This window comes from Ascidiella aspersa, chromosome 7 (genome assembly GCF_963924565.1).
Source record: "Ascidiella aspersa chromosome 7, kaAscAspe10.2, whole genome shotgun sequence".
Taxonomy (NCBI): Eukaryota; Metazoa; Chordata; class Ascidiacea; order Phlebobranchia; family Ascidiidae; genus Ascidiella; species Ascidiella aspersa.
Window position 1 is genome coordinate 1,111,441 of NC_139453.1, and position 23,991 is coordinate 1,135,431.

At 35.5% G+C, this 23,991-nt stretch overlaps 1 protein-coding gene across 1 annotated transcript; it reads right to left on the minus strand.

Annotated features, from left to right (window-relative positions):
* Positions 1–113: 113 nt before the first annotated feature.
* LOC146137187 (tonsoku-like protein) lies at positions 114–23,677 on the minus strand. The gene is made up of 11 exons (XM_083394212.1): positions 23,631–23,677; positions 21,034–21,129; positions 19,879–19,955; positions 18,351–18,471; positions 6,618–6,767; positions 6,040–6,461; positions 5,333–5,494; positions 4,486–4,647; positions 3,623–3,784; positions 1,781–1,918; positions 114–742 (listed from the first exon to the last, which is right to left on the minus strand). The coding sequence occupies exons 3-11, from the start codon at positions 19,933–19,935 to the stop codon at positions 740–742; spliced, it is 1,377 nt and encodes a 458-aa protein (XP_083250338.1). The 5' UTR covers positions 19,936–19,955; positions 21,034–21,129; positions 23,631–23,677; the 3' UTR covers positions 114–739.
* Positions 23,678–23,991: the final 314 nt, after the last annotated feature.

Genomic DNA, 23,991 nt, shown 5'->3' on the forward strand with positions numbered 1-23,991 from the left:
AACGTGGGAAAAAAACGCAACTACTGACTTCCTGCCATTTCTAACGCTCAAGGAGGACAAATATTGGGAAAATTTGAACGTGTTAATAATACAAACACAAACGAACGATGAAATACTACAAAAGTGTAAAATCAGCAAAAGATAAAGTGCAACACAAAATAAGTTCAAACACCGGAAAGCAAAATGATTTAGCGAAATTGCGTCTTTGCTGCTTCATTAAACTAAGTGAAAAACACATTGTTAAACAAAAAAAACATTGTGGAGCATAATGTTAGGAGGTTGTAGTAACACGTGGAAGAATGGGTAACATTGTGTGAAATTTTTAAATAAAAAGTATTTAAACAAATTTAACAATATTTATGGATTCAAACACAAAAAAAAAACTTTGTATGTTTTTAATCTATTTTCAAATCTCATTGTAGTTTAGGTTTAACCTAAAGGTAATTGCTGCAAATAACTTTAACTCGTGGTTGGCTTGCGTGCGCCAGTGAGTGGATATTACGTTGAAGGAGAACTTACAAATATTCTCACATGAATCGCCAGCTTAATCCCACCAGCTCAGAAGCTTGCTTTTGTCTTTTTTCTGTGTTTTGGTTGTTGGCAATCTGGAACTGTTGGTGGGTGTGTGATGTCATAAGTGCAGTATTGTCCCACTGATCCTCATTGAATATTGCATTTTTTGCTCTGTTTCTGGTTCTGGCGTTCATTTCGCAACTTCGTGAAGTTTGTTTTCCTGATTTTACTGTAAATATAATATGTAACAACTTAGAACCTGCATCACAAAGTAATATTCTTGCCTCACAGGTGAGTAATTATACCAAGGCGGGAAATTGGAATTAAGGGTTCAAAACAACCCCTCTGCTTTAGAATATGCGCCAAAACAAAAAATGCTCTCTACAATATGCAGGGAGAATTTGTGGTGTGTAGTTCAGCGGGTCCACACGTAAAACCACTACGACAACAGGAACGAGTGCAAGATTTTGGTTTCGGGCCATGAAACTTTTAGAATGACGTCATAATTTAGTCATAAATCAATTAATACTAAAAACATGACCCAAAATAAAAATTATTAGCCACACTTTTAAAATACTGTAGAATGAATGTACGGCTACTATACAACAGCTCGCGGCCCACTAAAAATAACTGCAAGGCCACTTTGGGGAATCTGTGGGCCATGGCCCAAATGTGGGCAGCAGAGCCATTTTTAGTGGACGCGAGTTACTTTTAGATAGCTTGGTGTTGTCATGTAGTTGTGAGCCGCGTGATAGCCATACATTCATTGCACTTTGTTTTAAAAGTTGGTGTGGCATAAATTTTTAAATTGGCTCAGCTTGGAAAGGCCCACTTGTCAAATGTGGTCCTGAGAGCCCGTCAAACTATATTTTTTGCCACCTTTAACTGTGTGTAAACGCAAAATTTTTCGCGCCGCGCGTACAATTTTTATATTATGTTTTCCTAAATCATAACTTTTTAAGGTTATTATGATTTCTTTCTTTATTTATAGTTTAGGCCTTAAGGGGACTATTTAGTTTGGTAACAATTCTTATTTAAGTATAGATAGCGTTTCATTAAGAAAAATTTGTTATTACAACGACAAATATCTTATAGTCTAAGGTCCAACCGAATTGAACCTTCTGAAACTTACTAAAGTTCTGTTTGTTCACTTACAAAGTAAATGACTGGTTTACAATGGAAATGTGTTACGTCACAGTCAGTTAAACAAGTGAAATCGCGCGTATGTATTTGTCCCAACAAGATGCCACTTATATTTGTAAGCTACCTTGCGCAGAGAATCCACATCAGCTTCATCGATGTCGCATCCATCCAACCCCAGCTCTTGTACATTGTGGGCACAAGTTCGGAGGAAAGCGACTCCTTGCGATCCCAACTTGTTTCCACCCAGGTTCAAAACCTCCATCTATGAAACAAGAAAGTTGAGTTATTACACACTCGCCCTCTACAGATGCGCCACATTGTCTTAAAAATAAGAATATATTTTTTAAATTGTGAAGCGATATGAAAAAAATTATTAAATGTGTGAAATTCAATAAAAATGTTGATTTCCAAGTAAATGGTTTGGCTGCCATCAGAGCCACCGAGAGTGGCGACAGGTACGGGGTCTGCTGGTCTGCCCAGTTTATGGAACCAACTAAATCACAATAATAAATGTCATTGATTGTCCGCCGGTCGCCGGCATATGTTCTCATAAAAAGACAGATAGAGCAACATCGCTCACACTTCTCCGATAATGAAAAAACTGCTCGACAAGCGAGCGTCGTCGCAATACTCATAAACATGTTCACAGCAATTTTCACTTTTAAACGGTCAAGGGTTGAAAGCTTATTTACTTCTTACAGTGCAGTATGTTTGACCTCGCAAATTTGATAGAGTTCGCAAAATATGACGTTTGTTGCAGGAGTTTAGCATTTTTTACTTTTAAACACGTTACGGATTTTTTTACGTTGCAAGTCACTTTGTATCGGAATTACGTGTTCGCTTGAATATTACCCAAATTGAACAAAATAATTTAGTGGAATTATAAGGCGTAATCAGTAAATTTGCGGATTAGTTTGTTAATGATAAGCGGCTTTAAAAAACTACTCAGCATTTGTGTTAAATTTCTGTTTGCCAAACGTGTATCGCCGTGTAGTGCAACTTTAAGGGCGATATATGTTGAAGGCTGTACATGAGTTAACGCATCTTTAATAAACCTATCCAACAATAACGCAATATACAATAGTGAATAACAGCATAAAATATTGCTTCATTTTGTTTAACCACGAAAAATTTAGGTTGATCTCGCAAATTGTGTGTTTAATTTACATTGCCGGTACAACTAAGTTAGTCCTTTATCAGTTAAAAACTCTATTTAACTTTGGCAATGTCAGGCATTTCATCTAGTTACAATAAAATATATTAAAACATTTACTTTATATTTTACGAAATATTTCACGAATTTGCGCAAATGTAAGAAGGTTAGTTACTGAGACGTAAACAAATGTTGGGAACATTTTGATGCCTTAATTAATTTGTGTTGATTTACGGGCCATGAACAGAGTTACAAACTAACAAAGAAATTTTGGACAAAGACACACTTTCCATATTTTAGCATAAAATACATTTCTTATTTACCATTTTGCATAATTTGTGGAAATTCCCGCGGCCAGACTTGGGGGTAATATTTACAAATCGTATTTATTGGATTTACGAAATGTTTCTAATTAAAACCAGTTGGTTTGTATTGTGGCGGGAACGTGTGGAAACAACGTTACCACAACATTTTGTTTCCCCATTCCTTAAACCAGAGCTTCCCATGCTGGGACCGCTAACGAGTTTTAGGGGTCGCCAGTAGGTACATCGGTTTAACACAAAGTGCAATTATTCTGTGCAATTATTATTTGTCTAGAAAAGCAAATGTTAAAACGAATGTTTGCTTTAGGATAGACGTGCAGAAACAGACAACGAGAAAGGTGTTTATCAATGTCGATGGGCGGCAAAATATTTAATAAATTATAAAAGAATCGCAGATTACAAAGTTTTGGAAGCCTTGCCTTAATGACGTAATTAACATGTAGTGACGTCACACTTCCAACAACCGCAAATACTCTGTTTAATATTTTACCGGTCGATCCATTGGTGAGATGGCGTCAGTCAGAGGTTGCAGATCGGATCCAGCGATTTTGCAATCCCACAACACCAGCTGGTTTATGTTGCTTACACTTGTTGCCAGGCAACTTAACCCACGTGACCCCAACTTGTTTCTACTCAGGTTCAAAAGCTCCATCTATAAAACAAGAAAGTTGAGTTATTACACACCCGCCCTCTACAGATGCGCCACCGTGTCTTAAAATAACCACGACATTTTGAGTTGATGACGTCATGATTAATCTTCCTTAATTAATCGAAATAAAGAGATTTATTAAATGCGTCGCTATTTACTTTTAACTGACACATTATATCTTCACATAAAATTGTAAACAAATAACATATATAGCGTCGTTTACATATATAGCGCCGTAAACATAAAATCACTTTAAAACGACTGCATATGGCAGACTAATAATTGTTTAATTGTAGGTTAGGAAAACAAAATGGTGGTGCCGAAATTCCAGCGATTAAATAAAACATTAAATGTGTGAAATTCATTATAAATTGTTGATTTGCAAGTAAATGTTTGGCTGCCATCAGAGCCACCAAAATGGCGACAGGTACGGGGTCTGCTGGCCTGCCCAGTTTATGGAACCAACTAAATCACAACAAAATAATTCGAGGTTTACGTTATATTTAAAAAAAAATTCATGAATTTGTCGCAATTGTAAGAACGTGTAGTTACTGAGACCTAAACAAATGTTGGTTATTTAAAGCATGATAATTTGTTTGTGCTGATTTTCGGGGACAATAAATAGAGCTCTAAACTAAAAATAACAATTTGTTGCAGTGACGTCACACTTCCAAAAACAGCAAATACCATGTTTAATATTTTACCGGTCGATCCATTTGTGAGATGGCGTCAGTCAAAGGTTGCAGATCGGATCCAGCGATTTTGCAATCCCACAACTCCAGCTGGTTTATTTTGCTTACACTTGTTGCCAGGCAACTCAACCCACGTGACCCCAACTTGTTTCTACCCAGGTTCAAAAGCTCCATCTATAAAACAAGAAAGTTAAGTTATTACACGCTCGCCCTCTACAGATGCGCCACGTTGTCTTAAAATAATAAACACGGCTCTTTGAGTTGATGACGTCATGATTTATTTTCCTTAATAAATGGAAATAAAGAGATTTATTGAATGCGTCGCTATTCACTTTTAATCGACACATTATATCTTCACATAAAATTATGAGCGAATAATTTTCTTATTTTTACGCATTCCAGTTTTCCCACGTAACGAGTAACTAGTAGGATAAGTTAATAACAGGATGCAAAAGTAAAATATGCATTTTTAGACCTTACTTAAAACATGAGACATTGTACACAAACACATATAAAAAAAACTTAAATGACTACAAATGTCGTGGTATGATACTAATAATTTGTTTAATTGTAGATTAGGAAAACAGAATGGTGGTGCCGAAATTCCAGCGATTAAATAAAACATTAAATGTGTGAAATTCATTATAAACTGTTGATTTCCAAGTAAATGTTTGGCTGCCATCAAAGCCGCCGAGATTGGCGACAGGTACGGAGTCTGCTGGTCAGCTGGTTTGTATTGTGGCGGGAACGCGTAGGAAAAACATTTTAATAACATTTTGTTTACCTATTCCCTGAATGACGTAATTAACATGTAGTGATGTCACACTTCCAACAACCGCAACTCTGTTTAATATTTTACCGGTCGATCCATTCGTGAGATGGCGTCAGTCAGAGGTTGCAGATCGGATCCAGCGATTTCGCATTTCCTCAACATCAGCTGGTTTATGTTGCATACACTTGTTGCCAGGCAACTCAACCCACGTGACCCGAAATTGTTCTCACTCAGGTTCAAAAGCTCCATCTATAAAACAAGAAAGTTGAGTTATTACACACTTGCCCTTTACAGATGCTCAACGTTGTCTTAAAAATAACAACGTCATTTTGAGTTGATGTAATTATTTTCACAATTGAAGATATTTGCTATTAGCTTCGCTATCCACTTTTGCAATAGTGTAGAAGCGCATGGATTGATCATTTGTACGAAATGGTACGTTTGGTATTGTACCTTTGGGCTCAAGTATTCCCTAAAAAAAATACGCTATTACGTAGTAGTAAAGTTTTTGTACCAATTTTAATGAATGCCAGTTTTCATTTAACACCCCCTGCTGTATTTGAAGAGATAATTTAAAACAACTGCCATAAAGGTGGTATTTTGTACAGGCCTGTCCTTAAGTGAGCGTTAGAAAACCACGAACATTCGATTACAGCAATAACCAACTAAACTCGCAATAATTCTGCATCCGAGTCTGTTATGACGGTCTCAATATTACATACTCAGAATTCATTCATGCGTATCTGGCACCTAATGGTTATAAAAGTCTAGAATTATTATTATTAACCACAAACCTTGTGTTTGGTGTGCGTCATTGTATCCATCAACATTTCCAAACCGTTGCCAGTAAATGTGACTGAGTTGTGATCCCCGATGCTGATGACCAACTCCGTTTGTGTTGCTCGAAGCACGTGACAGAGACTGGACACTTTACTGGGAACGATCGTTTCACCCTTTATATGAAGCTTTCCAGGGAGGGAATCAGCTAGAGCCCTGGTGATGCCTTCATCATTGGATTCCTGTGCTAAACTGCAAAGCTTAAACAATGTGGAGTTAAAGCTGTCCTCATCACATGTTGAAAGTTGGGACCCAAGCGAAGTGATTAGATGTTCAAGCAAACTTTTCTTCCTGGCAACATCAGCAGCAGAGATTTCAAATATAGGCTTTCTCTCGTCACTTTTCATGCTTTGAAGCTGTTTAGAACTTAAGGATGCATCTGGAAACACAAAATAACATTTTCTGTAAAACTGTTTTCAAACAAAATAAAGTAAATGTATAAAAGCAAATTTGAATTAAATACTTATTTACTGCATGAATGCTTGTAAGATTACGGCTCAGTAATATGAATATGCGAAAACACTGCAAGTCGAACCAGGGGTTTTGCTGGGAATCAATCCTTTTACACCAGACATCTCCGGTGTTGATTGACGCTCCATCATGGCCTCAAGTTCACACAGATCAGTCGGCAGAGTTCCAATAATCTTCTTAGCGTATTCATTGAGGGCTTCTCTCAAGGCCGCATCTGGAAACACAAAATAACATTCTCTGTAAACTGTTTTCAAACAAAATAAAGTAAATGTATTAAGCAAGTTTGAATTAAATACTTGTTTACTGCATGGAATACTTGTACAATTATGGCTCAGTAATATGAATATGCTAAAACACTGCGAGTCGAACCAGGGGTAAATCTATTGAGCTCAGGCAAACACAAACCGACCAGATGCCATTAGTTGTTGGCACAAATCACCATTATGTTTGTCTTTCAACACTCTATTGACCTAACGCCACTTTCAATAAATCGGAGCTAGCAATGCTGCTAAAATGCAATTTGGTTTATATAAAGCATAATTACAGTAATACTATAAGACAATGAAGTTAAAGTGCTTTAAATTGTGATGCTTTTACATAATTGTAAGTAGTTATTTATCAGTGAAGGTTTGCAATATGTCAAAGCATATCTTCATTATATTAAATTGTGGTTTAAACCTCAATGTCCACAACCACTGAATGCTTTCCACAATTCCCACCTCACCAATTAACTAATGTATTAAACACAGTAAAATATCTATGACACACCGGCCTCTGCAATGGAGCGTTCATCAGGTTTGTCGGCTGCTAAAAATATACAACATCAAGGTTTATAAAACGTCATTAACCTTACACAAACCTTACAGATCAATCTTATGTGTTTGCAAATGGTTGTGAACGTGTTTTCACTTGTTTTACTTCTTTACGTTAATACCAAATGTGATTATTAATCAACGTATAAATGAACTTAGTTTCTAATTAACAAAATCAGTAATTTTCTAAAAAACTACAAGTCAGTCATTTTATTTTAAATCAGTCATTGCAAAGCTTGGTCTTCCAAAAGTATTTTTTATATTAGGGTCTGTTTTGTACTGAGCCAAGCGAACCTTGATACATTTATTAAGATGATTTATGTTTTTTAGTTTTAGTAATGCGCTACTGTTACTTGAGAAATAACTACGCTGAATTTTGGCCCAAAATTGAACGAGAGTAACTCTGCACCAAACTTGGGTTTTTTTAGTTTCTTTTGCAAGTTAAGGCCCTTTAAGAAAATTGCGAAGCAACTGGCATTAGGCTACAACAGTGTTCGGCAATTGTTTTTGTCGTGGCCTAAAGTACGCTTTATAAAGTCCCACTGCGTAAAACCACTACAAAAAAAAACAGTGGTTACGTGACGCATATGGCACATGAAAGGATTTTAAACAATCGAATCATTTATAGTAAAGTTTAACAGAAATTTAACTGTAAGTTATTAATCACACAACGCAAGAAATCACAAAATATCGCTTTTTCGCTAAATAGATTTTAGTATAACATTTACAAAAGTGCATAAAAATCCTTACATTTGACTTGGCAAGTAAAGCCGTATGGTTGGAGTAATTTAAGATACGTGTTGTTCTTGAGGTAACCGGAGGTAATTCCACCCAACGTAAAAAAATCACATAAAAAGTTTGCACGAAACACATAAAAAAGGAATACATTACGTTAATCTTCCTTTAAAATTTAAATAAATGTTACTCATGATACATTATTACAAAGTTTAATAAAAAAATAAAACTAGATATACTCGCAGCCCATTAGATAAGACTCTGTGGTCCACAGTGCGCCGACCACTGGGCTGCACCTCGCCCAACAGCATTTACTGCACACTTTATGATTAGGCGAAGAGCTTCATCGGTAAGTAATAGACCGCCCGAAAAAACACCAAAATCTCTATTTTTTAAGTTTTGAAAAAAAAAATAATATTCGAAAAAATAATAATATTCAATAATAATATTCGCCATAAAAATCAGATTAAAATGTTCATAATAATATCGGGTTTTGCCGAATTAAACCCTTACTCCCCTACAAAATTTCAAATTTATAGCAAGCGAGGCATCAAGTGGAAACGTTATCACAAAGCTTAATATTTATTATATGGGCCGAAAATTTATTTTCGGGACATATCTTGTTTTTGCCGTTATTATATGGGCCGAAAATTTATTTTCGGGACATATCTTGTTTTTGCCGTTATTATATGGGCCGAAAATTTATTTTCGGGACATATCTTGTTTTTGCCGTTATTCTTTTTTGGTTTCCTATGGTTTCCTATGGTTTCCTATGGTTTCCTATGGTTTGTTTCAGACCGAGTTTTGTCCGAAGCTTTATAGAAAAAGTAGACATCGTAGAACCTTCAAATTTTCAGACATGGCGTAGAGTGGTATGTAGGTGCTTTGTAAAAGTTTATGAGGCTGCACTCCCAGGGGCCTTTGCTTGGGGGGTAAAAACCTGAAATATTGCGTTTTAGCACTTTGTAGCTAACGACAGCCATCTAGCAGCAGAAAAACTTTCATACAGAATTCGTTCATATTCGCTTGCTTTGTCCAGCTCGCGTCGCGACGAGGCGGCTGCTGGCATCCCTGCTGTGCCCTATTGTCCCGCGCGTGCAACATTTGTGTTGGAAGTGGCTTGCCTAGTAAAACTATGTACATGCGACTTGCCTTTCATAAAGAGGTCTCTCTAAGTAAAAAAACCTATTGCTCTTACAACACAAAATATTTTACCACCGCAAATTTAAATGCGAATCCTACAGGCAGTGTACACATCTCTGTTAGCACATGTTGTAATTGTTGCACCATTCAAACATATCAACACCAGGTCTAAGCAAATATAATTATACAAGGGCCGCAACAACAAAAAGCTTAAGTTTAACGCATTCTTAACGACGACGTTACAAAGCTACGTCATAACATGGCGTCATAAATAAATAAATCTTGCGTTTATTGGATTTAAATTGGCAAAACTCTCAATATAAAACGTGGCTTATTAGGCACATAAACGTGTTTGCATATTGCTCAAAACTACAGATTTAAACTCTGTTTCAACAGTGATTGCTCAGACCAAGGCATGGTAAAAATTTACACAGTAAAAGTTGGAAAAAGTGTAGCAAACCATAGACGTTAAATCATTTAGAGAGAATGAAAATATTGACTTTTTAAACATGCTAGCTGACCAAAATGTAATAACATGGCCGTAAGCATTATCTACGTAAATTTTTATTGATCAAATGTATGTTTCGATCATTTGCCAAAATCTACGCCATATTTGACCCCCCTTCGCTTCAAAGCCATAAGTTATTATATTATTATACACAACTTATAATTGTGTGTAGATATGTTGGATTGGAGTAACATACAGAACAGGTGCAAATAGCAAATATTCTCCAAATACGATGTTTCCAATATTCTCCAAATCGTATTTCATCGTATTGTCGCGGTAATACACAAAGAGGTAAGGCCGTGAATAAAGTTTCACCCACCGTACAATTAACGGAGGGAAGCATTTCGAGTAGGGATGTTCAAGGCAGAATATCGGCGACACATTTATAATGCTTGCTTTAAATGCGGCGTCAGCATTTTTTCGGGCGACCAATTACTTCGCGATAAGCTTCGCCTAAATGTCAAATAGGGTGTATTTACCGCCGCAAGTTTAAATGCGAAATCTTAAGGCAGTCTACGCCTCTCTGTTAGCACCTGTCGTGCATCTTGCTCCAACCAGCATACCAACATCAGGCCTAAACATCTAGCAAAACTTTCGATTTAATAGTTTGCGTATTGAGAACATAATAGTGTTTTTCATATTGTTTAAAACTACAGATTTAAAGCCTGTTTCAACAGTGATTGCTCGGCCCAAGCCACGGTAAAAATTACCCAGTAAAAGTTTGCAATAGTATAGCAAACCATAGGCGTTAAACCATTTTTAGTCTTTAAGAGAATAATAATATTTGCTTTTCAAACACGTAAGCTGGTCAAAATTTAATAAAATGACCATACGCATTACGCATTATCTACGTAAATTCTATTTATCAAATATATGTTTCGATCATTCCCCAAATTCTACGCCATATTTGAACCTCTTTCGCATCAAAGGCATAAGTTAAGTGGGGAAGTTTTCGGCCCATATCTGTTTTTGCTTGCAGAAACAAGTTAAGGAAAATAAAAAACAAAATATATAATATAAAGTACACAATACAAAATATTAAAAAAATAAAAAAAAATAAATAAAAAAAATAAAATAAAGTAAAAATTGAAAATAAACACTAAGCCCTGAAAATATACCCCCTGAAAAAAAATATACAACAACCACACCCCCGTCTAGTTCTTTTTTGGTTTCCTATGGTTTCCTATGGTTTGTTTCAGACCGAGTTTTGTCCGAAGCTTTATAGAAAAAGTAGACATCGTAGAACCTTCAAATTTTCAGACATGGCGTAGAGTGGTATGAAGGTGCTTTGTAAAAGTTTATGAGGCTGCACTCCCAGGGGCCTTTGCTTGGGGGGTAAAAACCTGAAATATTGCGTTTTAGCACTTTGTAGCTAACGACAGCCATCTAGCAACAGAAAAACTTTCACACAGAATTCGTTCATATTCGCTTGCTTTGTCCAGCTCGCGTCGCGACGAGGCGGCTGCTGGCATCCCTGCTGCGCCCTATTGTCCCGCGCGTGCAACATTTGTGTTGGAAGTGGCTTGCCTAGTAAAACTATGCACATGCGACTTGCCAGGCCTCTCTAAGTAAAAAAAACTATTGCTCTTACAACACAAAATATTTTACCACCGCAAATTTAAATGCGAATCCTACAGGCAGTGTACACATCTCTGTTAGCACATGTTGTAATTGTTGCACCATTCAAACATATCAACACCAGGTCTAAGCAAATATAATTATACAAGGGCCGCAACAACAAAAAGCTTAAGTTTAACGCATTCTTAACGACGACGTTACAAAGCTACGTCATAACATGGCGTCATAAATAAATAAATCTTGCGTTTATTGGATTTAAATTGGCAAAACTTTCAATATAAAACGTGGCTTATTAGGCACATAAACGTGTTTGCATATTGCTCAAAACTACAGATTTAAACTCTGTTTCAACAGTGATTGCTCAGACCAAGGCATGGTAAAAATTTACACAGTAAAAGTTGGAAAAAGTATAGCAAACCATAGACGTTAAATCATTTAGAGAGAATGAAAATATTGACTTTTTAAACATGCTAGCTGACCAAAATGTAATAACATGGCCGTAAGCATTATCTACGTAAATTTTTATTGATCAAATGTATGTTTCGATCATTTGCCAAAATCTACGCCATATTTGAACCCCCTTCGCTTCAAAGCCATAAGTTATTATATTATTATACACAACTCATAATTGTGTGTAGATATGTTGGATTGGAGTAACATACAGAACAGGTGCAAATAGCAAATATTCTCCAAATACGATGTTTCCAATATTCTCCAAATCGTATTTCATCGTATTGTCGCGGCAATACACAAAGAGGTAAGGCCGTGAATAAAGTTTCACCCACCGTACAATTAACGGAGGGAAGCATTTCGAGTAGGGATGTTCAAGGCAGAATATCGGCGACACATTTATAATGCTTGCTTTAAATGCGGCGTCAGCATTTTTTGGGGTGACCAATTACTTCGCGATAAGCTTCGCGTAATAATTAAGTGTCAATAGGGTGTATTTACCGCCGCAAGTTTAAATGCGAAATCTTAAGGCAGTCTACGCCTCTCTGTTAGCACCTGTTGTGCATCTTGCTCCAACCAGCATACCAACATCAGACCTAAACTTATCTAGCAAAACTTTCGATTTAATAGTTTGCGTATTAGGCACGTAATAGTGTTTTTTATATTGTTTGAAACGACAGATTTAAAGCCTGTTTTAACAGTGATTGCTCGGACCAAGCTATGGTAAAAAATTACCTAGTGAAAGTTTGCAAAAGTATAGCAAACCATAGGCGTTAAACCATTTTTAGTCTTTAAGAGAATGATAATATTTGATTTTCAAACACGTAAGCTGGTCAAAATTTAATAAAATAGCCATATGCATTATCTAAGTAAATTCTATTTATCAAATATATGTTTCGATCATTCCCCAAATTCTACGCCATATTTGAACCCCTTTCGCATCAAAGGCATATTTTAAGTGGGGAAGTTTTCGGCCCATATCTGTTTTTGCTTGCAGAAACAAGTTAAGGAAAAAACAAAATATATAATATAAAGTACACAATACAAAATATTAAAAAAAAAATTAAAAAAAAAAAAAATTAAAATAAAGTAAAAATTGAAAATAAACACTAAGCCCTGAAAATATATCCCCTGACAAAATATACAACAACCGCACCCCCGTCTAGTTCTTTTTTGGTTTCCTATGGTTTGTTTCAGACCGACTTTTGTCCGAAGCTTTATAGAAAAAGTAGACATCGTAGAACCTTCAAATTTTCAGACATGGCGTAGAGTGGTATGTAGGTGCTTTGTAAAAGTTTATGAGGCTGCACTCCCAGGGGCCTTTGCTTGGGGGGTAAAAACCTGAAATATTGCGTTTTAGCACTTTGTAGCTAACGACAGCCATCTAGCAGCAGAAAAACTTTCATACAGAATTCGTTCATATTCGCTTGCTTTGTCCAGCTCGCGTCGCGACGAGGCGGCTGCTGGCATCCCTGCTGCGCCCTATTGTCCCGCGCGTGCAACATTTGTGTTGGAAGTGGCTTGCCTAGTAAAACTATGCACATGCGACTTGCCTTTCATAAAGAGGCCTCTCTAAGTAAAAAAACCTATTGCTCTTACAACACAAAATATTTTACCACCGCAAATTTAAATGCGAATCCTACAGGCAGTGTACACATCTCTGTTAGCACATGTTGTAATTGTTGCACCATTCAAACATATCAACACCAGGTCTAAGCAAATATAATTATACAAGGGCCGCAACAACAAAAAGCTTAAGTTTAACGCATTCTTAACGACGACGTTACAAAGCTACGTCATAACATGGCGTCATAAATAAATAAATCTTGCGTTTATTGGATTTAAATTGGCAAAACTTTCAATATAAAACGTGGCTTATTAGGCACATAAATGTGTTTGCATATTGCTCAAAACTACAGATTTAAACTCTGTTTCAACAGTGATTGCTCAGACCAAGGCATGGTAAAAATTTACACAGTAAAAGTTGGAAAAAGCAAACCATAGACGTTAAATCATTTAGAGAGAATGAAAATATTGACTTTTTAAACATGCTAGCTGACCAAAATGTAATAACATGGCCGTAAGCATTATCTACGTAAATTTTTATTGATCAAATGTATGTTTCGATCATTTGCCAAAATCTACGCCATATTTGAACCCACTTCGCTTCAAAGCCATAAGTTATTATATTATTATACACAACTTATAATTGTGTGTAGATATGTTGGATTGGAGTAACATACAGAACAGGTGCAAATAGCAAATATTCTCCAAATACGATGTTTCCAATATTCTCCAAATCGTATTTCATCGTATTGTCGCGGTAATACACAAAGAGGTAAGGCCGTGAATAAAGTTTCACCCACCGTACAATTACCGGAGGGAAGCATTTCGAGTAGGGATGTTCAAGGCAGAATATCGGCGAATCATTTATAATGCTTGCTTTAAATGCGGCGTCAGCATTTTTTCGGGCGACCAATTACTTCGCGATAAGCTTCGCCTAATAATTAAGTGTCAATAGGGTGTATTTACCGCCGCAAGTTTAAATGCGAAATCTTAAGGCAGTCTACGCCTCTCTGTTAGCACCTGTTGTGTATCTTGCTCCAACCAGCATACCAACATCAGGCCTAAACTTATCTAGCAAAACTTTCGATTTAATAGTTTGCGTATTAGGCACGTAATAGTGTTTTTCATATTGTTTGAAACGACAGATTTAAAGCCTGTTTTAACAGTGATTGCTCGGACCAAGCTATGGTTAAAAATTACCTAGTGAAAGTTTGCAAAAGTATAGCAAACCATAGGCGTTAAACCATTTTTAGTCTTTAAGAGAATGATAATATTTGATTTTCAAACACGTAAGCTGGTCAAAATTTAATAAAATAGCCATATGCATTATCTAAGTAAATTCTATTTATCAAATATATGTTTCGATCATTCCCCAAATTCTACGCCATATTTGAACCCCTTTTGCATCAAAGGCATATTTTAAGTGGGGAAGTTTTCGGCCCATATCTGTTTTTGCTTGCAGAAACAAGTTAAGGAAAATGAAAAACAAAATATATAATATAAAGTACACAATACAAAATATTAAAAAAAAAATTAAAAAAAAAAAAATTAAAATAAAGTAAAAATTGAAAATAAACACTAAGCCCTGAAAATATATCCCCTGACAAAATATACAACAACCGCACCCCCGTCTAGTTGTAATTGTTAACCAACGTTTCGGCTTGTATAGGTTGTCCAAATACTATGTTGTCTAAAGACTATTTTGCCAACAAAAAAATGAAAAAAAAAATGCAGAGAGCTTCGGGAAAGTCTTCGGAAGTCATAAAACTTCAAATGCAATTTTCATATAAAAAAATAACCACATAGTGTTTTAAGCATCATTTTTAAAACCCGCACTAGGGATGTTCAAAGTAGAATCCCAAGGTATTCTAGAATAATAGGTTTCGAATCTAGAATAACGAATCCAGAATAGCGAATCCTAGTATATTTTTATTAAATTATCTAACCTAGGTTTTGTTTGGGGAAGGGATTAATCTTCATCTACCCCACAGGGCCCACAATCACAGCAATAAATCGCCCAAACAATTCGCTAACATGTGTACATTATAATAAAAAATTCTCCCATATGTTTAACATTCATGTTTAACATCATTCTTAACAACTGTCATTTGAAGTAGTTGTGTAAACTGTATTATGTCCACTGTCCAGGTTGTCGCCAAAACTTATATTTTTGCCAATAGTGAGTACAATGAAACACTGCGCACAGAAGTCTTAAGCAATTCGGTCCTGTATTTTAAAGCATTATTGGGTTTTAGTGCTTCTTTATTGACTAACATGATCTGTTATGCAGTCAAATAATGTACTGCAAAGAATACAAAGTTACTATTGACATAACAAATTCTTGACAATTACCCTGTGCATAACTGCATAACCTCGCTGAATATTGGCCTAAAGTTGACCTTAAGTAACCCTATAGCGCATTTTGTAGACGGCCGGCACATTTTACAACGTAATATTACTTTTGCAACTTAACGCATTTAGGGCAATTGCAAACTCCACACCAGACATTACAAGTTAGTAGCTCGCCCAATAACGCTTGATTGACACTTAATTATTAGACGAACGTTATCGCGAGACGCGGTAATTGGTCGCCCGAAAAAACGCTGACACTGCACTACGAGGTTACATTTAAAGCAAGCACTATAAATTGGTCGACCTATTTCCACCTAGTGGTCAAATATTTTAAAGCGTCATATCTTCGGAACTGCTCATCACAGAACGCTCAAAATTGTTGCAATCTTTTTTCTTTGAGATCTTTAACTGTTTAAAATATAAAGAAACTCAAGACACATGGGCTTTAAATTAAGCATGGAATGGCCTTTTGTGAATGACTCTATATACTACTTCGCTGGGTTAAGGTTGATTCTTAGGTACTGAGGAGATGCTTTAGCACTTATTTTCTTTTTGAGCGATCAACTCTGTATAACGCAACAACCTTAACTTAAAACCGGGAGTAGTATGGTCATTATTGGACGAGCGACTAACGTAAACTGCCAAGTGTACTGATTTCACAATTTCCTTGCACATTATCAAATAACCTTTATTGATTTTGAATCAATTTTATCTTACATAAAGTAAATTTTATCACCCCTTTCCCTTCCCGTAGTTAAACACAAAAGTAATTCACTGGATTTAATTTCTACATCAGTGATCGGCAAACTTTTTGTCGCGCTGTTGAAGGAAATCACGCTCCCAGAAGTATATTATCAATTTATTGTTGTACATCAGGGGCGGGCAACATACGGACCCGACCCACAATTTTGAGCGGCCCGCAGACAGTTTCCGGTCTTACATGATAAAAGGTGGATCATTTCCCACATCGTCCCGCCGACTGGAGAAGTTACCCGCCCCTGGGCTACGTAGACATTCAAGTAAAAATAGTGTTCAAAGATTCTTTAATGCGCAAATAAATTCAAAGATTATTCTAATGCTTTTGGAAAAACATCCTTTCATTTAAAGAGTATGCAACAATTAAAAACATTTAAATATTGAAAGACTTTCTGGCAACCCTGAATAGCTAGCCAAGCTGCTCAAAACATTCCTACAGCCCTGTGGTCTCCAAACTTTTATTCACCAACGTCAATTTACATGAAATGAAAACAGCTTTAGCATGCCACCCCAGTTTGTTTTCTAATAAGTAATGCCTGAATTAAATATCACAAGAGATTGATTATGCCTAAGTTATACACAATTCCAGAGAACTGTGGCTACACATGTGTAGTAAGATGAGAAGTTTAAATTAACACCTAGATTTACACACATAAAAAAAAAAAAATGTTAAAAAATATATGTCTAATACTTTTGAATAGGTTTTCTGTTTGTCCGCAAAGCACTTGGCAGCGTTTCATATAAAATCATCTTTGATTTGGCAGCATTTTCATATCAAATCATCACAAAAATTGAAATTTTGTAACCACCCGTCCCAGATTTTCATGATATTTACGTTGTGCAAAATATGGATCAAAAAAATATGTTGACAAAAAAAAAACTGCAAAAATTCCAATCCATTAGGAAGTTACGAGATTTTGAAATTTGATCACTAGAGAGGGTTTGTAGACACCCGAAAAACGCAAATGTACATTTAAATGCTATAAATTAAGTGAAAATGGAAGCAAAAGTATGTTTCCTACCATTTTTGGGGTCAAAATTGCATTTGGAAAAGTTTTAGATGCCTTTATGGGCACTTAAAGAGAAAAAATTCTCCACGTATCAAGCTAAATTGCTTAAGTCTGCAAATATTTAGGAACCCATTTTTTTTTATATACCAAGAACTTCCAAAAAAGCTTAAAATGGAAAATTAGACTTGTGGAAAAAATTAGACAATGCACTAATTTGTCTATAAATTGAACTTAATCTTAGCGCTGCAAAACGTAAACAAACCAAACGCTGTTATACTATTCTCGCACTTACGTAGTTAAAATAGTCAAAAATTATTTGAAATGGACTCGTGTATAGTTTGTAGAAGAGGCAGCGGGCCCGATGAATTACAGAGACTGCTTGGTTTATTGCTATTAAGACATGTGACCCAATTACATCAACAAAACACGCAGCTTCGACTGGTGAGTTAAACCCTGACAAAAACAAACAAAAAACGATAATGACTTATGAAAAGGGGGATCCGAACCCCCACCCCTGGATACGCCATCATGCAAAACTAACACCTGAAAATATTCAACAATCGTAACCCCGTCTAGTTTTGCTTGGTAATTCAGTAAATGACCCAGCAAATAAAATAATTCTGTAGTTTGGGTTAATTATAGCAAAATTTTACATTGATATCAGAAAAACAGTTGTTTCGTTAAAATGAAACAAATTTGACGATAAAGGGGCATTTCCCAAAACGCAGATAGAACCAAAATGTTGTGAGGAAAATTGCGCACATTGCTTGTAATCACACAAATTGAAGATATCACAAAATAAGTCACTAGTTAGACATATTCCAAAAAAACAAATATGAATTATTAAAGTTTAAATCAAGTAAAATATTTAAGTTTTATCCACCAACCTTGTGGAGGATGAATGTGAACATGTTTAGCTTGTATGCTCACATGATGCTCGTGAGTTTCCTGAGTGATTTGTTGTTGAACTTGAGCACCGAGGAAAAGGTTTTCCACTTTCAGTTGGTTCTAACAATGCCACAAACAAAAATATCATTTTACCATTGAGCTGAACATCAATTATTACAACAAATTGGTGTTAAACATCTGTTGCACTTGACGCAATAAAAGTGTCTTTTGCAGCTGTGAAAAATCAACTTTTGTTTTACATTTTGTCTTATTACATTATTAGTTACAAGTGATTGCATTAACCCAGAGCTGCCAAATGTAGGTGTGTAGGTTTATAATAGGGCTCAAACTACCCAGAAATTCGACAAAGTTATTTTGCAATAATTGTACAAAATCAGCTGATAAAACCGCAACATAGATAATGCAAACTATGAGGCCAGTAGCTAGGTTTTAGTTGGACAATACAACCCGGGTGCTTCCAAATTACTGACACATTAGTCAAACAAACATGACAAATATCTCAACACACTCTATTAGGGCACGTCAAATGATTTAATGCGCATCTTATATCACCTTAAGAAAGGACAACCGTTAAATCACTACCACATCATTAACATTATTATTATATCACTAACACTAGCGCTAACTAAACGGTTGCACAGTGCACACATTTTGTTTGGCTAAACGAAAGTCACAGATATCAAATATATTTTGCACAATTTTACAGTTTTACAACTAAGCATTCTTTTTCACTGAGCATGTTGATATTAATATGAACAAAATGCTTCTATGATATAGATTAGGGGTTCCCAACACCTTTTAAAGGCGACCCATTTTTGAAAAAAAAATCAGTTAGGTAAAATCTCGCGACCCAAGCAATTTGTCACATTTATAAGCCATACAAGATTGCGTTGCATGCAAACAGCACTGCAAAGTGCCTTTTCAGAAAATAATATGTTTAACCTTTTCCAAACATAATGTGTTTAAACCCCTGCTCTAACCATTGTTTTTGGTTGTGCAGTTTTACATTGGAGTGGTCCCGGTCGGCAAATTAGCGAATTCCAGTAAAAAGACAAAGTTAAAATTACATTAACGTAGAAATAACACCCAGTTTGAAATAAAACCGGTTTTGTCAGAATTAAACTTAAACCACTAGAAAAAATTTAAGCAATCTTTTACCAAACCCTAACTTCATCACTAACTCCACCAATAACTCTAACCCGAAGCCAATTTTTAACCCAACCTATTACCCAAACCCAAGGGTAATAGGTTAAAACATGGAAAATCAGTCCGGTAAACATGGAAAATCAGTCCGGGAAAAACATGGAAAATCAGTCCGGTAAATGTGGCGGCCCACAAACTGTGCCGGTCAAATTATGTCGTTTAAGTTTTATTCCATAATTTTTATTATTGCCTATTTATTATGTCTATTATCTTGGTACCATGGTACTATTAATAATTCCGCTTTAACGATTGTTACTTTATAGATGAATGTGTGTTCACACATTATACAATTGTGAAACTCACCAAGTCAATGTTCTGATCATCTGGAGCTCCGTTGCCTTCTTCTTGATTATCGGCCATTCTCTTTCTTTCATGCAAACCTAAAGCAAAAGCAACTTAATGAAACAAACTACAGCAAATAAATTACTACTCACAACCCTAAATAAACCAAAAAAAGTCTACACCAGTCATCTTCATTCAATAAAAGGCAACCAGCAAAATCGTAGAATATTACATTTGGTGTAAAATGTGGTGAAGTTAAAAGGTTTTAAATACAAAATCATATAGAAGTAGATTTTTTTTAAATATAAAGTTACATGCCTTTTCAGTTGTACAATTGAACAGCTATAACAAAACTTAAATTGCTGAAACAGCTTTTTACCATAAGTTAATTTAAGACGAATGTTGGGTATTAGTTCTGCACTTAAAGCCAAGCAACAAAGCAAACGCATACAAAATTATACAGGATTCTATTGAAGTTCTAATGCTTTGCAAGGCAGTGCTTATACAAGCCAAAATACTTGGAAATACGAGTTAATCTTATTGATATATGTACCATTGTTCAGTTCAACTTTACAAAGGTTGGACATTACCATAAATATGCTATTCATGCACAGCAGGGGACATTTTGGGGCTGCGACCCCTCAACACAATTTATCAAAACTCTTGCCCCTTTTATAGCCACACTGATCAGCATAAACTGGAAGTTTTCTTCATATAAATAGGAACATAGCTACCAACAAAGAGGGGCTTAAATTGAAAACCGGCAAATTATGTGAAATTTTAATTTAAGACCCATGTTTTTCTTCAGGAAAAGTTAGTTTGAAGTGTAATTATGTTGGCATCTAAAGCACATTCTAGTTGTTAAGAAGGTGAGTTGTAGAATGCTAGGTGCACATTAATTGCCAATAAGATTTTGTACAGCACAGCATGTGCGACAGTCTGCATGGCACATTTTCTTCTAACAGTAAAAAAACTATTTAAACAACAAAATAGTGCCTGAAATAAAACAGGAATAAAATAATGTTTTTTTTTGGAATAAAATAAAGTTTGTTAGACACAACTGAAAAGTATGTTTCGGAGAGAATTGTGGTAGCAAAACGTAATTTTCTTGAAGAGTCCTCTGTGCCCCCTTGCAAACCCTTTATGTGCCCTTAGTTATTACACACAGCCACTCACCTCACTAAATACTTTATTCGTTTCTTCTTCAGGAAATCTCACAAATCACAAGTTTCAACAAGCACTGGTTTACTTACTACTAACAATAAGAAAAACCTGCAATAAAATACATTTAAATCTTCATGCAATATGAGCTTCATAAATCTGATTGTTTCAGCATTATACTTTAGTGTATTCACATTCACACTTAGGTAAGCCTGGATGCCTTGGTGTACAAAGTTGTTAGTTTACAGTAAAGGTCAACCAAGTACGACCAGATGAAGCCTGTCCGGTTGATTTTATCAGCGGCAACATATATACTAAACAAAGGTAACATATAGTAAGTTAATAAGTTTGACAGCTGTAACTGGCCCGAGCGTCAGGTATTACAGTTATCCAGTTCTTTGTTAAAAAGTATGGTGGCACCAGGTATAGAGGGTTATATTTACTCAAACAGATTTTATTTCAGTAAAGACTGATGAATAAGTTTAAAGAAAAGACGGATGAATAAGTTTAAAGAGTGAAACGACAACATTGTTTTGTGTAGATTCCTGTATCCAGGAAAATAATGAATGAATTGTTTTTCGCTTCACTCTTAAAAATCTAAAAATAAAACTGGTTCTTGAGTAACAAACTAATGCTAATATTAAACAAACTAATATTAAACACAACTCAACCAAACGAACAAACTTGAAAGAGCACAGTGCATGTTTCATTTCTATAGTTGGGCTTAGTAAAGGTAGTACCTGTTATAACATATATACTTAGTATTTGTAAAATTACAAACAAGCTTGTGAGATCTTTAAGCCCCAACAGTTTAACAACATGGTTGATAATGTTTAAGGCCAAGGGTTAGGCAATTACAAACAACTTGTAAAATGGGAAACACACAACAGTACCTAAAGCAGAAAAATCTATAAAAGCATAGTGCCAATGACACGATAAAACCACATACGAAGTAATATCCACGACAGAGTAATATCTAAATCGTCGGAATAAGACCTAACCTGTCGGAATAAGTATTAAATTCATCGGAATGAGGCCTAAATGGCCCAAATAAAGTTTAAAACTGTAGGAAGAGGGTAGGGGACGGGGGCCATGGGTCTGGCACCGGCCGTTTTGAAGTCGACGTTTGTGTGCCTTAGATTGAATGGCGCCTTTTTTAACAAGGGTTAGGCAATTACATAACTGGATCCGTCCCTGGAAAGAGTGGTGTGTATATAAATGTTCAAACATATAGAAAGTCATGCTTGTTTCCTGAGGTTTGAGTTGCAGATTCCAAAATAAGTGTTTTAAACCAAATAAGCCGGACTGCATTTGCCCAGGTCTGTTCTAGACTGCCATTATAACTTGGTATGAGCACATATTGTTACGACAACACGGCTTGGCATGTCTAGACTGTTAACAACATTTTAAACACATTTAGAAACATAAAAAGGAGAAATTTATTATAGCATCTAAAAATCGGTATTTACACCATGATTATTTCGACTGTTGTAGAAGTGTAACTACTGCAGTGGGCGACCAAACCGAATTAAACGTCGACACACATTCAGGTCGCGACCCATAGAAGCATTGACATATTATTTTCAGTGTTGTCAACCTTTTTCTTGGCGACCCAAATATCAAGTGTAAGGGAATGGGTAATTGCAAATCACCACCACAAAAAAAAAACACAAATAAATTATGTTGAATGCAGGCTGGTAGCATTGCCACCTTCTGGTGACAAGAATTGTGGCCCAAATTCTTTGTTTTTGGGGTGTTCTTAATTCTTACTAAAGTTAAATTCTGTATTCGCCAAACGATATGCGCTTCTGCTGTTCTGCATATTGTCACTAAAATGTCTGCTCGACAAAAAAAGGTTTAAATAATAGGGTAAATTGGGTTGGGGGGATATTATGGGGTTAAATTAAGGCCAGGTTTGTAAGGTCTAGGGGTCAGTAGGTGTTTAATTTTCAGCTTTTGCAACTCACTCTTCCTAACTGGTGAGGAATTTTTAGAGCAAGGAATATTTATATATTAGTTCAACTTTCTTTATTTGGAGATTAATGTTCAACAATTCCTTCAATTATGTCAAAAAATGTATAAGTATTAAATCTAACACACAATATTTTTGTCAACAAAAAAAAACAATGATAAACTGGGTAAATACATTAAAAAACTGTCGCATATTTAGATGTACAAAGACAAATTTAGATGCAGAATTAGGTCATGTCTCAACAAAAGAAAATAATTATAAGCAATGCTTTTAAATGATATTAGCTTACAAACATGAGAGAAACCTAATCATTATTGAAAAAAACAAGCATGTTATTTGCAGAACTTAATAAACCGAAAATCATTTGTTTAGATGTTATAAAATTTTAAGTAAAAATATACATATATATTTTTTAAAACATAACACAATATAAGCATCGTTGATCCAGGTTGCGGATTGTACAGTGCACCACTTGCCTAGAACAGTTGTTTTTTTTGTTTTTTTTTATTAGCGTACTTCTTGGCTTATATTGTGTTATGTTTTTAGATACTGATAATGCTTTTAGTAGCGAAATATCTTTATCATATTATAACATATAAACAAATTGATTTTTTGAGTCTTGTATTAAGTTTTATCTTACCATTGAAGTGCAACCAGAATAGTTTGTTTTTATCATTCGGATTCAGGAAGATTCTGTTATTCAAAAGAAAATTCTGATTATTAGCATATAACGTGATATGAAACCTTTTTACTTGATACAGTTTTATGGTTAAATTAAGATGCTCATACAGATAAAATATAATGTAAATCTACTAGATTGGGAGTTAGTAACTTTCCTCTACAACCTACAATTCTGTTTTGTTTATATTTAGGGCGGATATTCTGGGTGTACTGTTACATATATACGAGATAGTTATGTAAACTGGTGAAATACAGGCTGTAGAGTCCAGGCCGGACTCGGGACTCGACGAAATCGCACATTTGACCGGAGTCAGACTCTC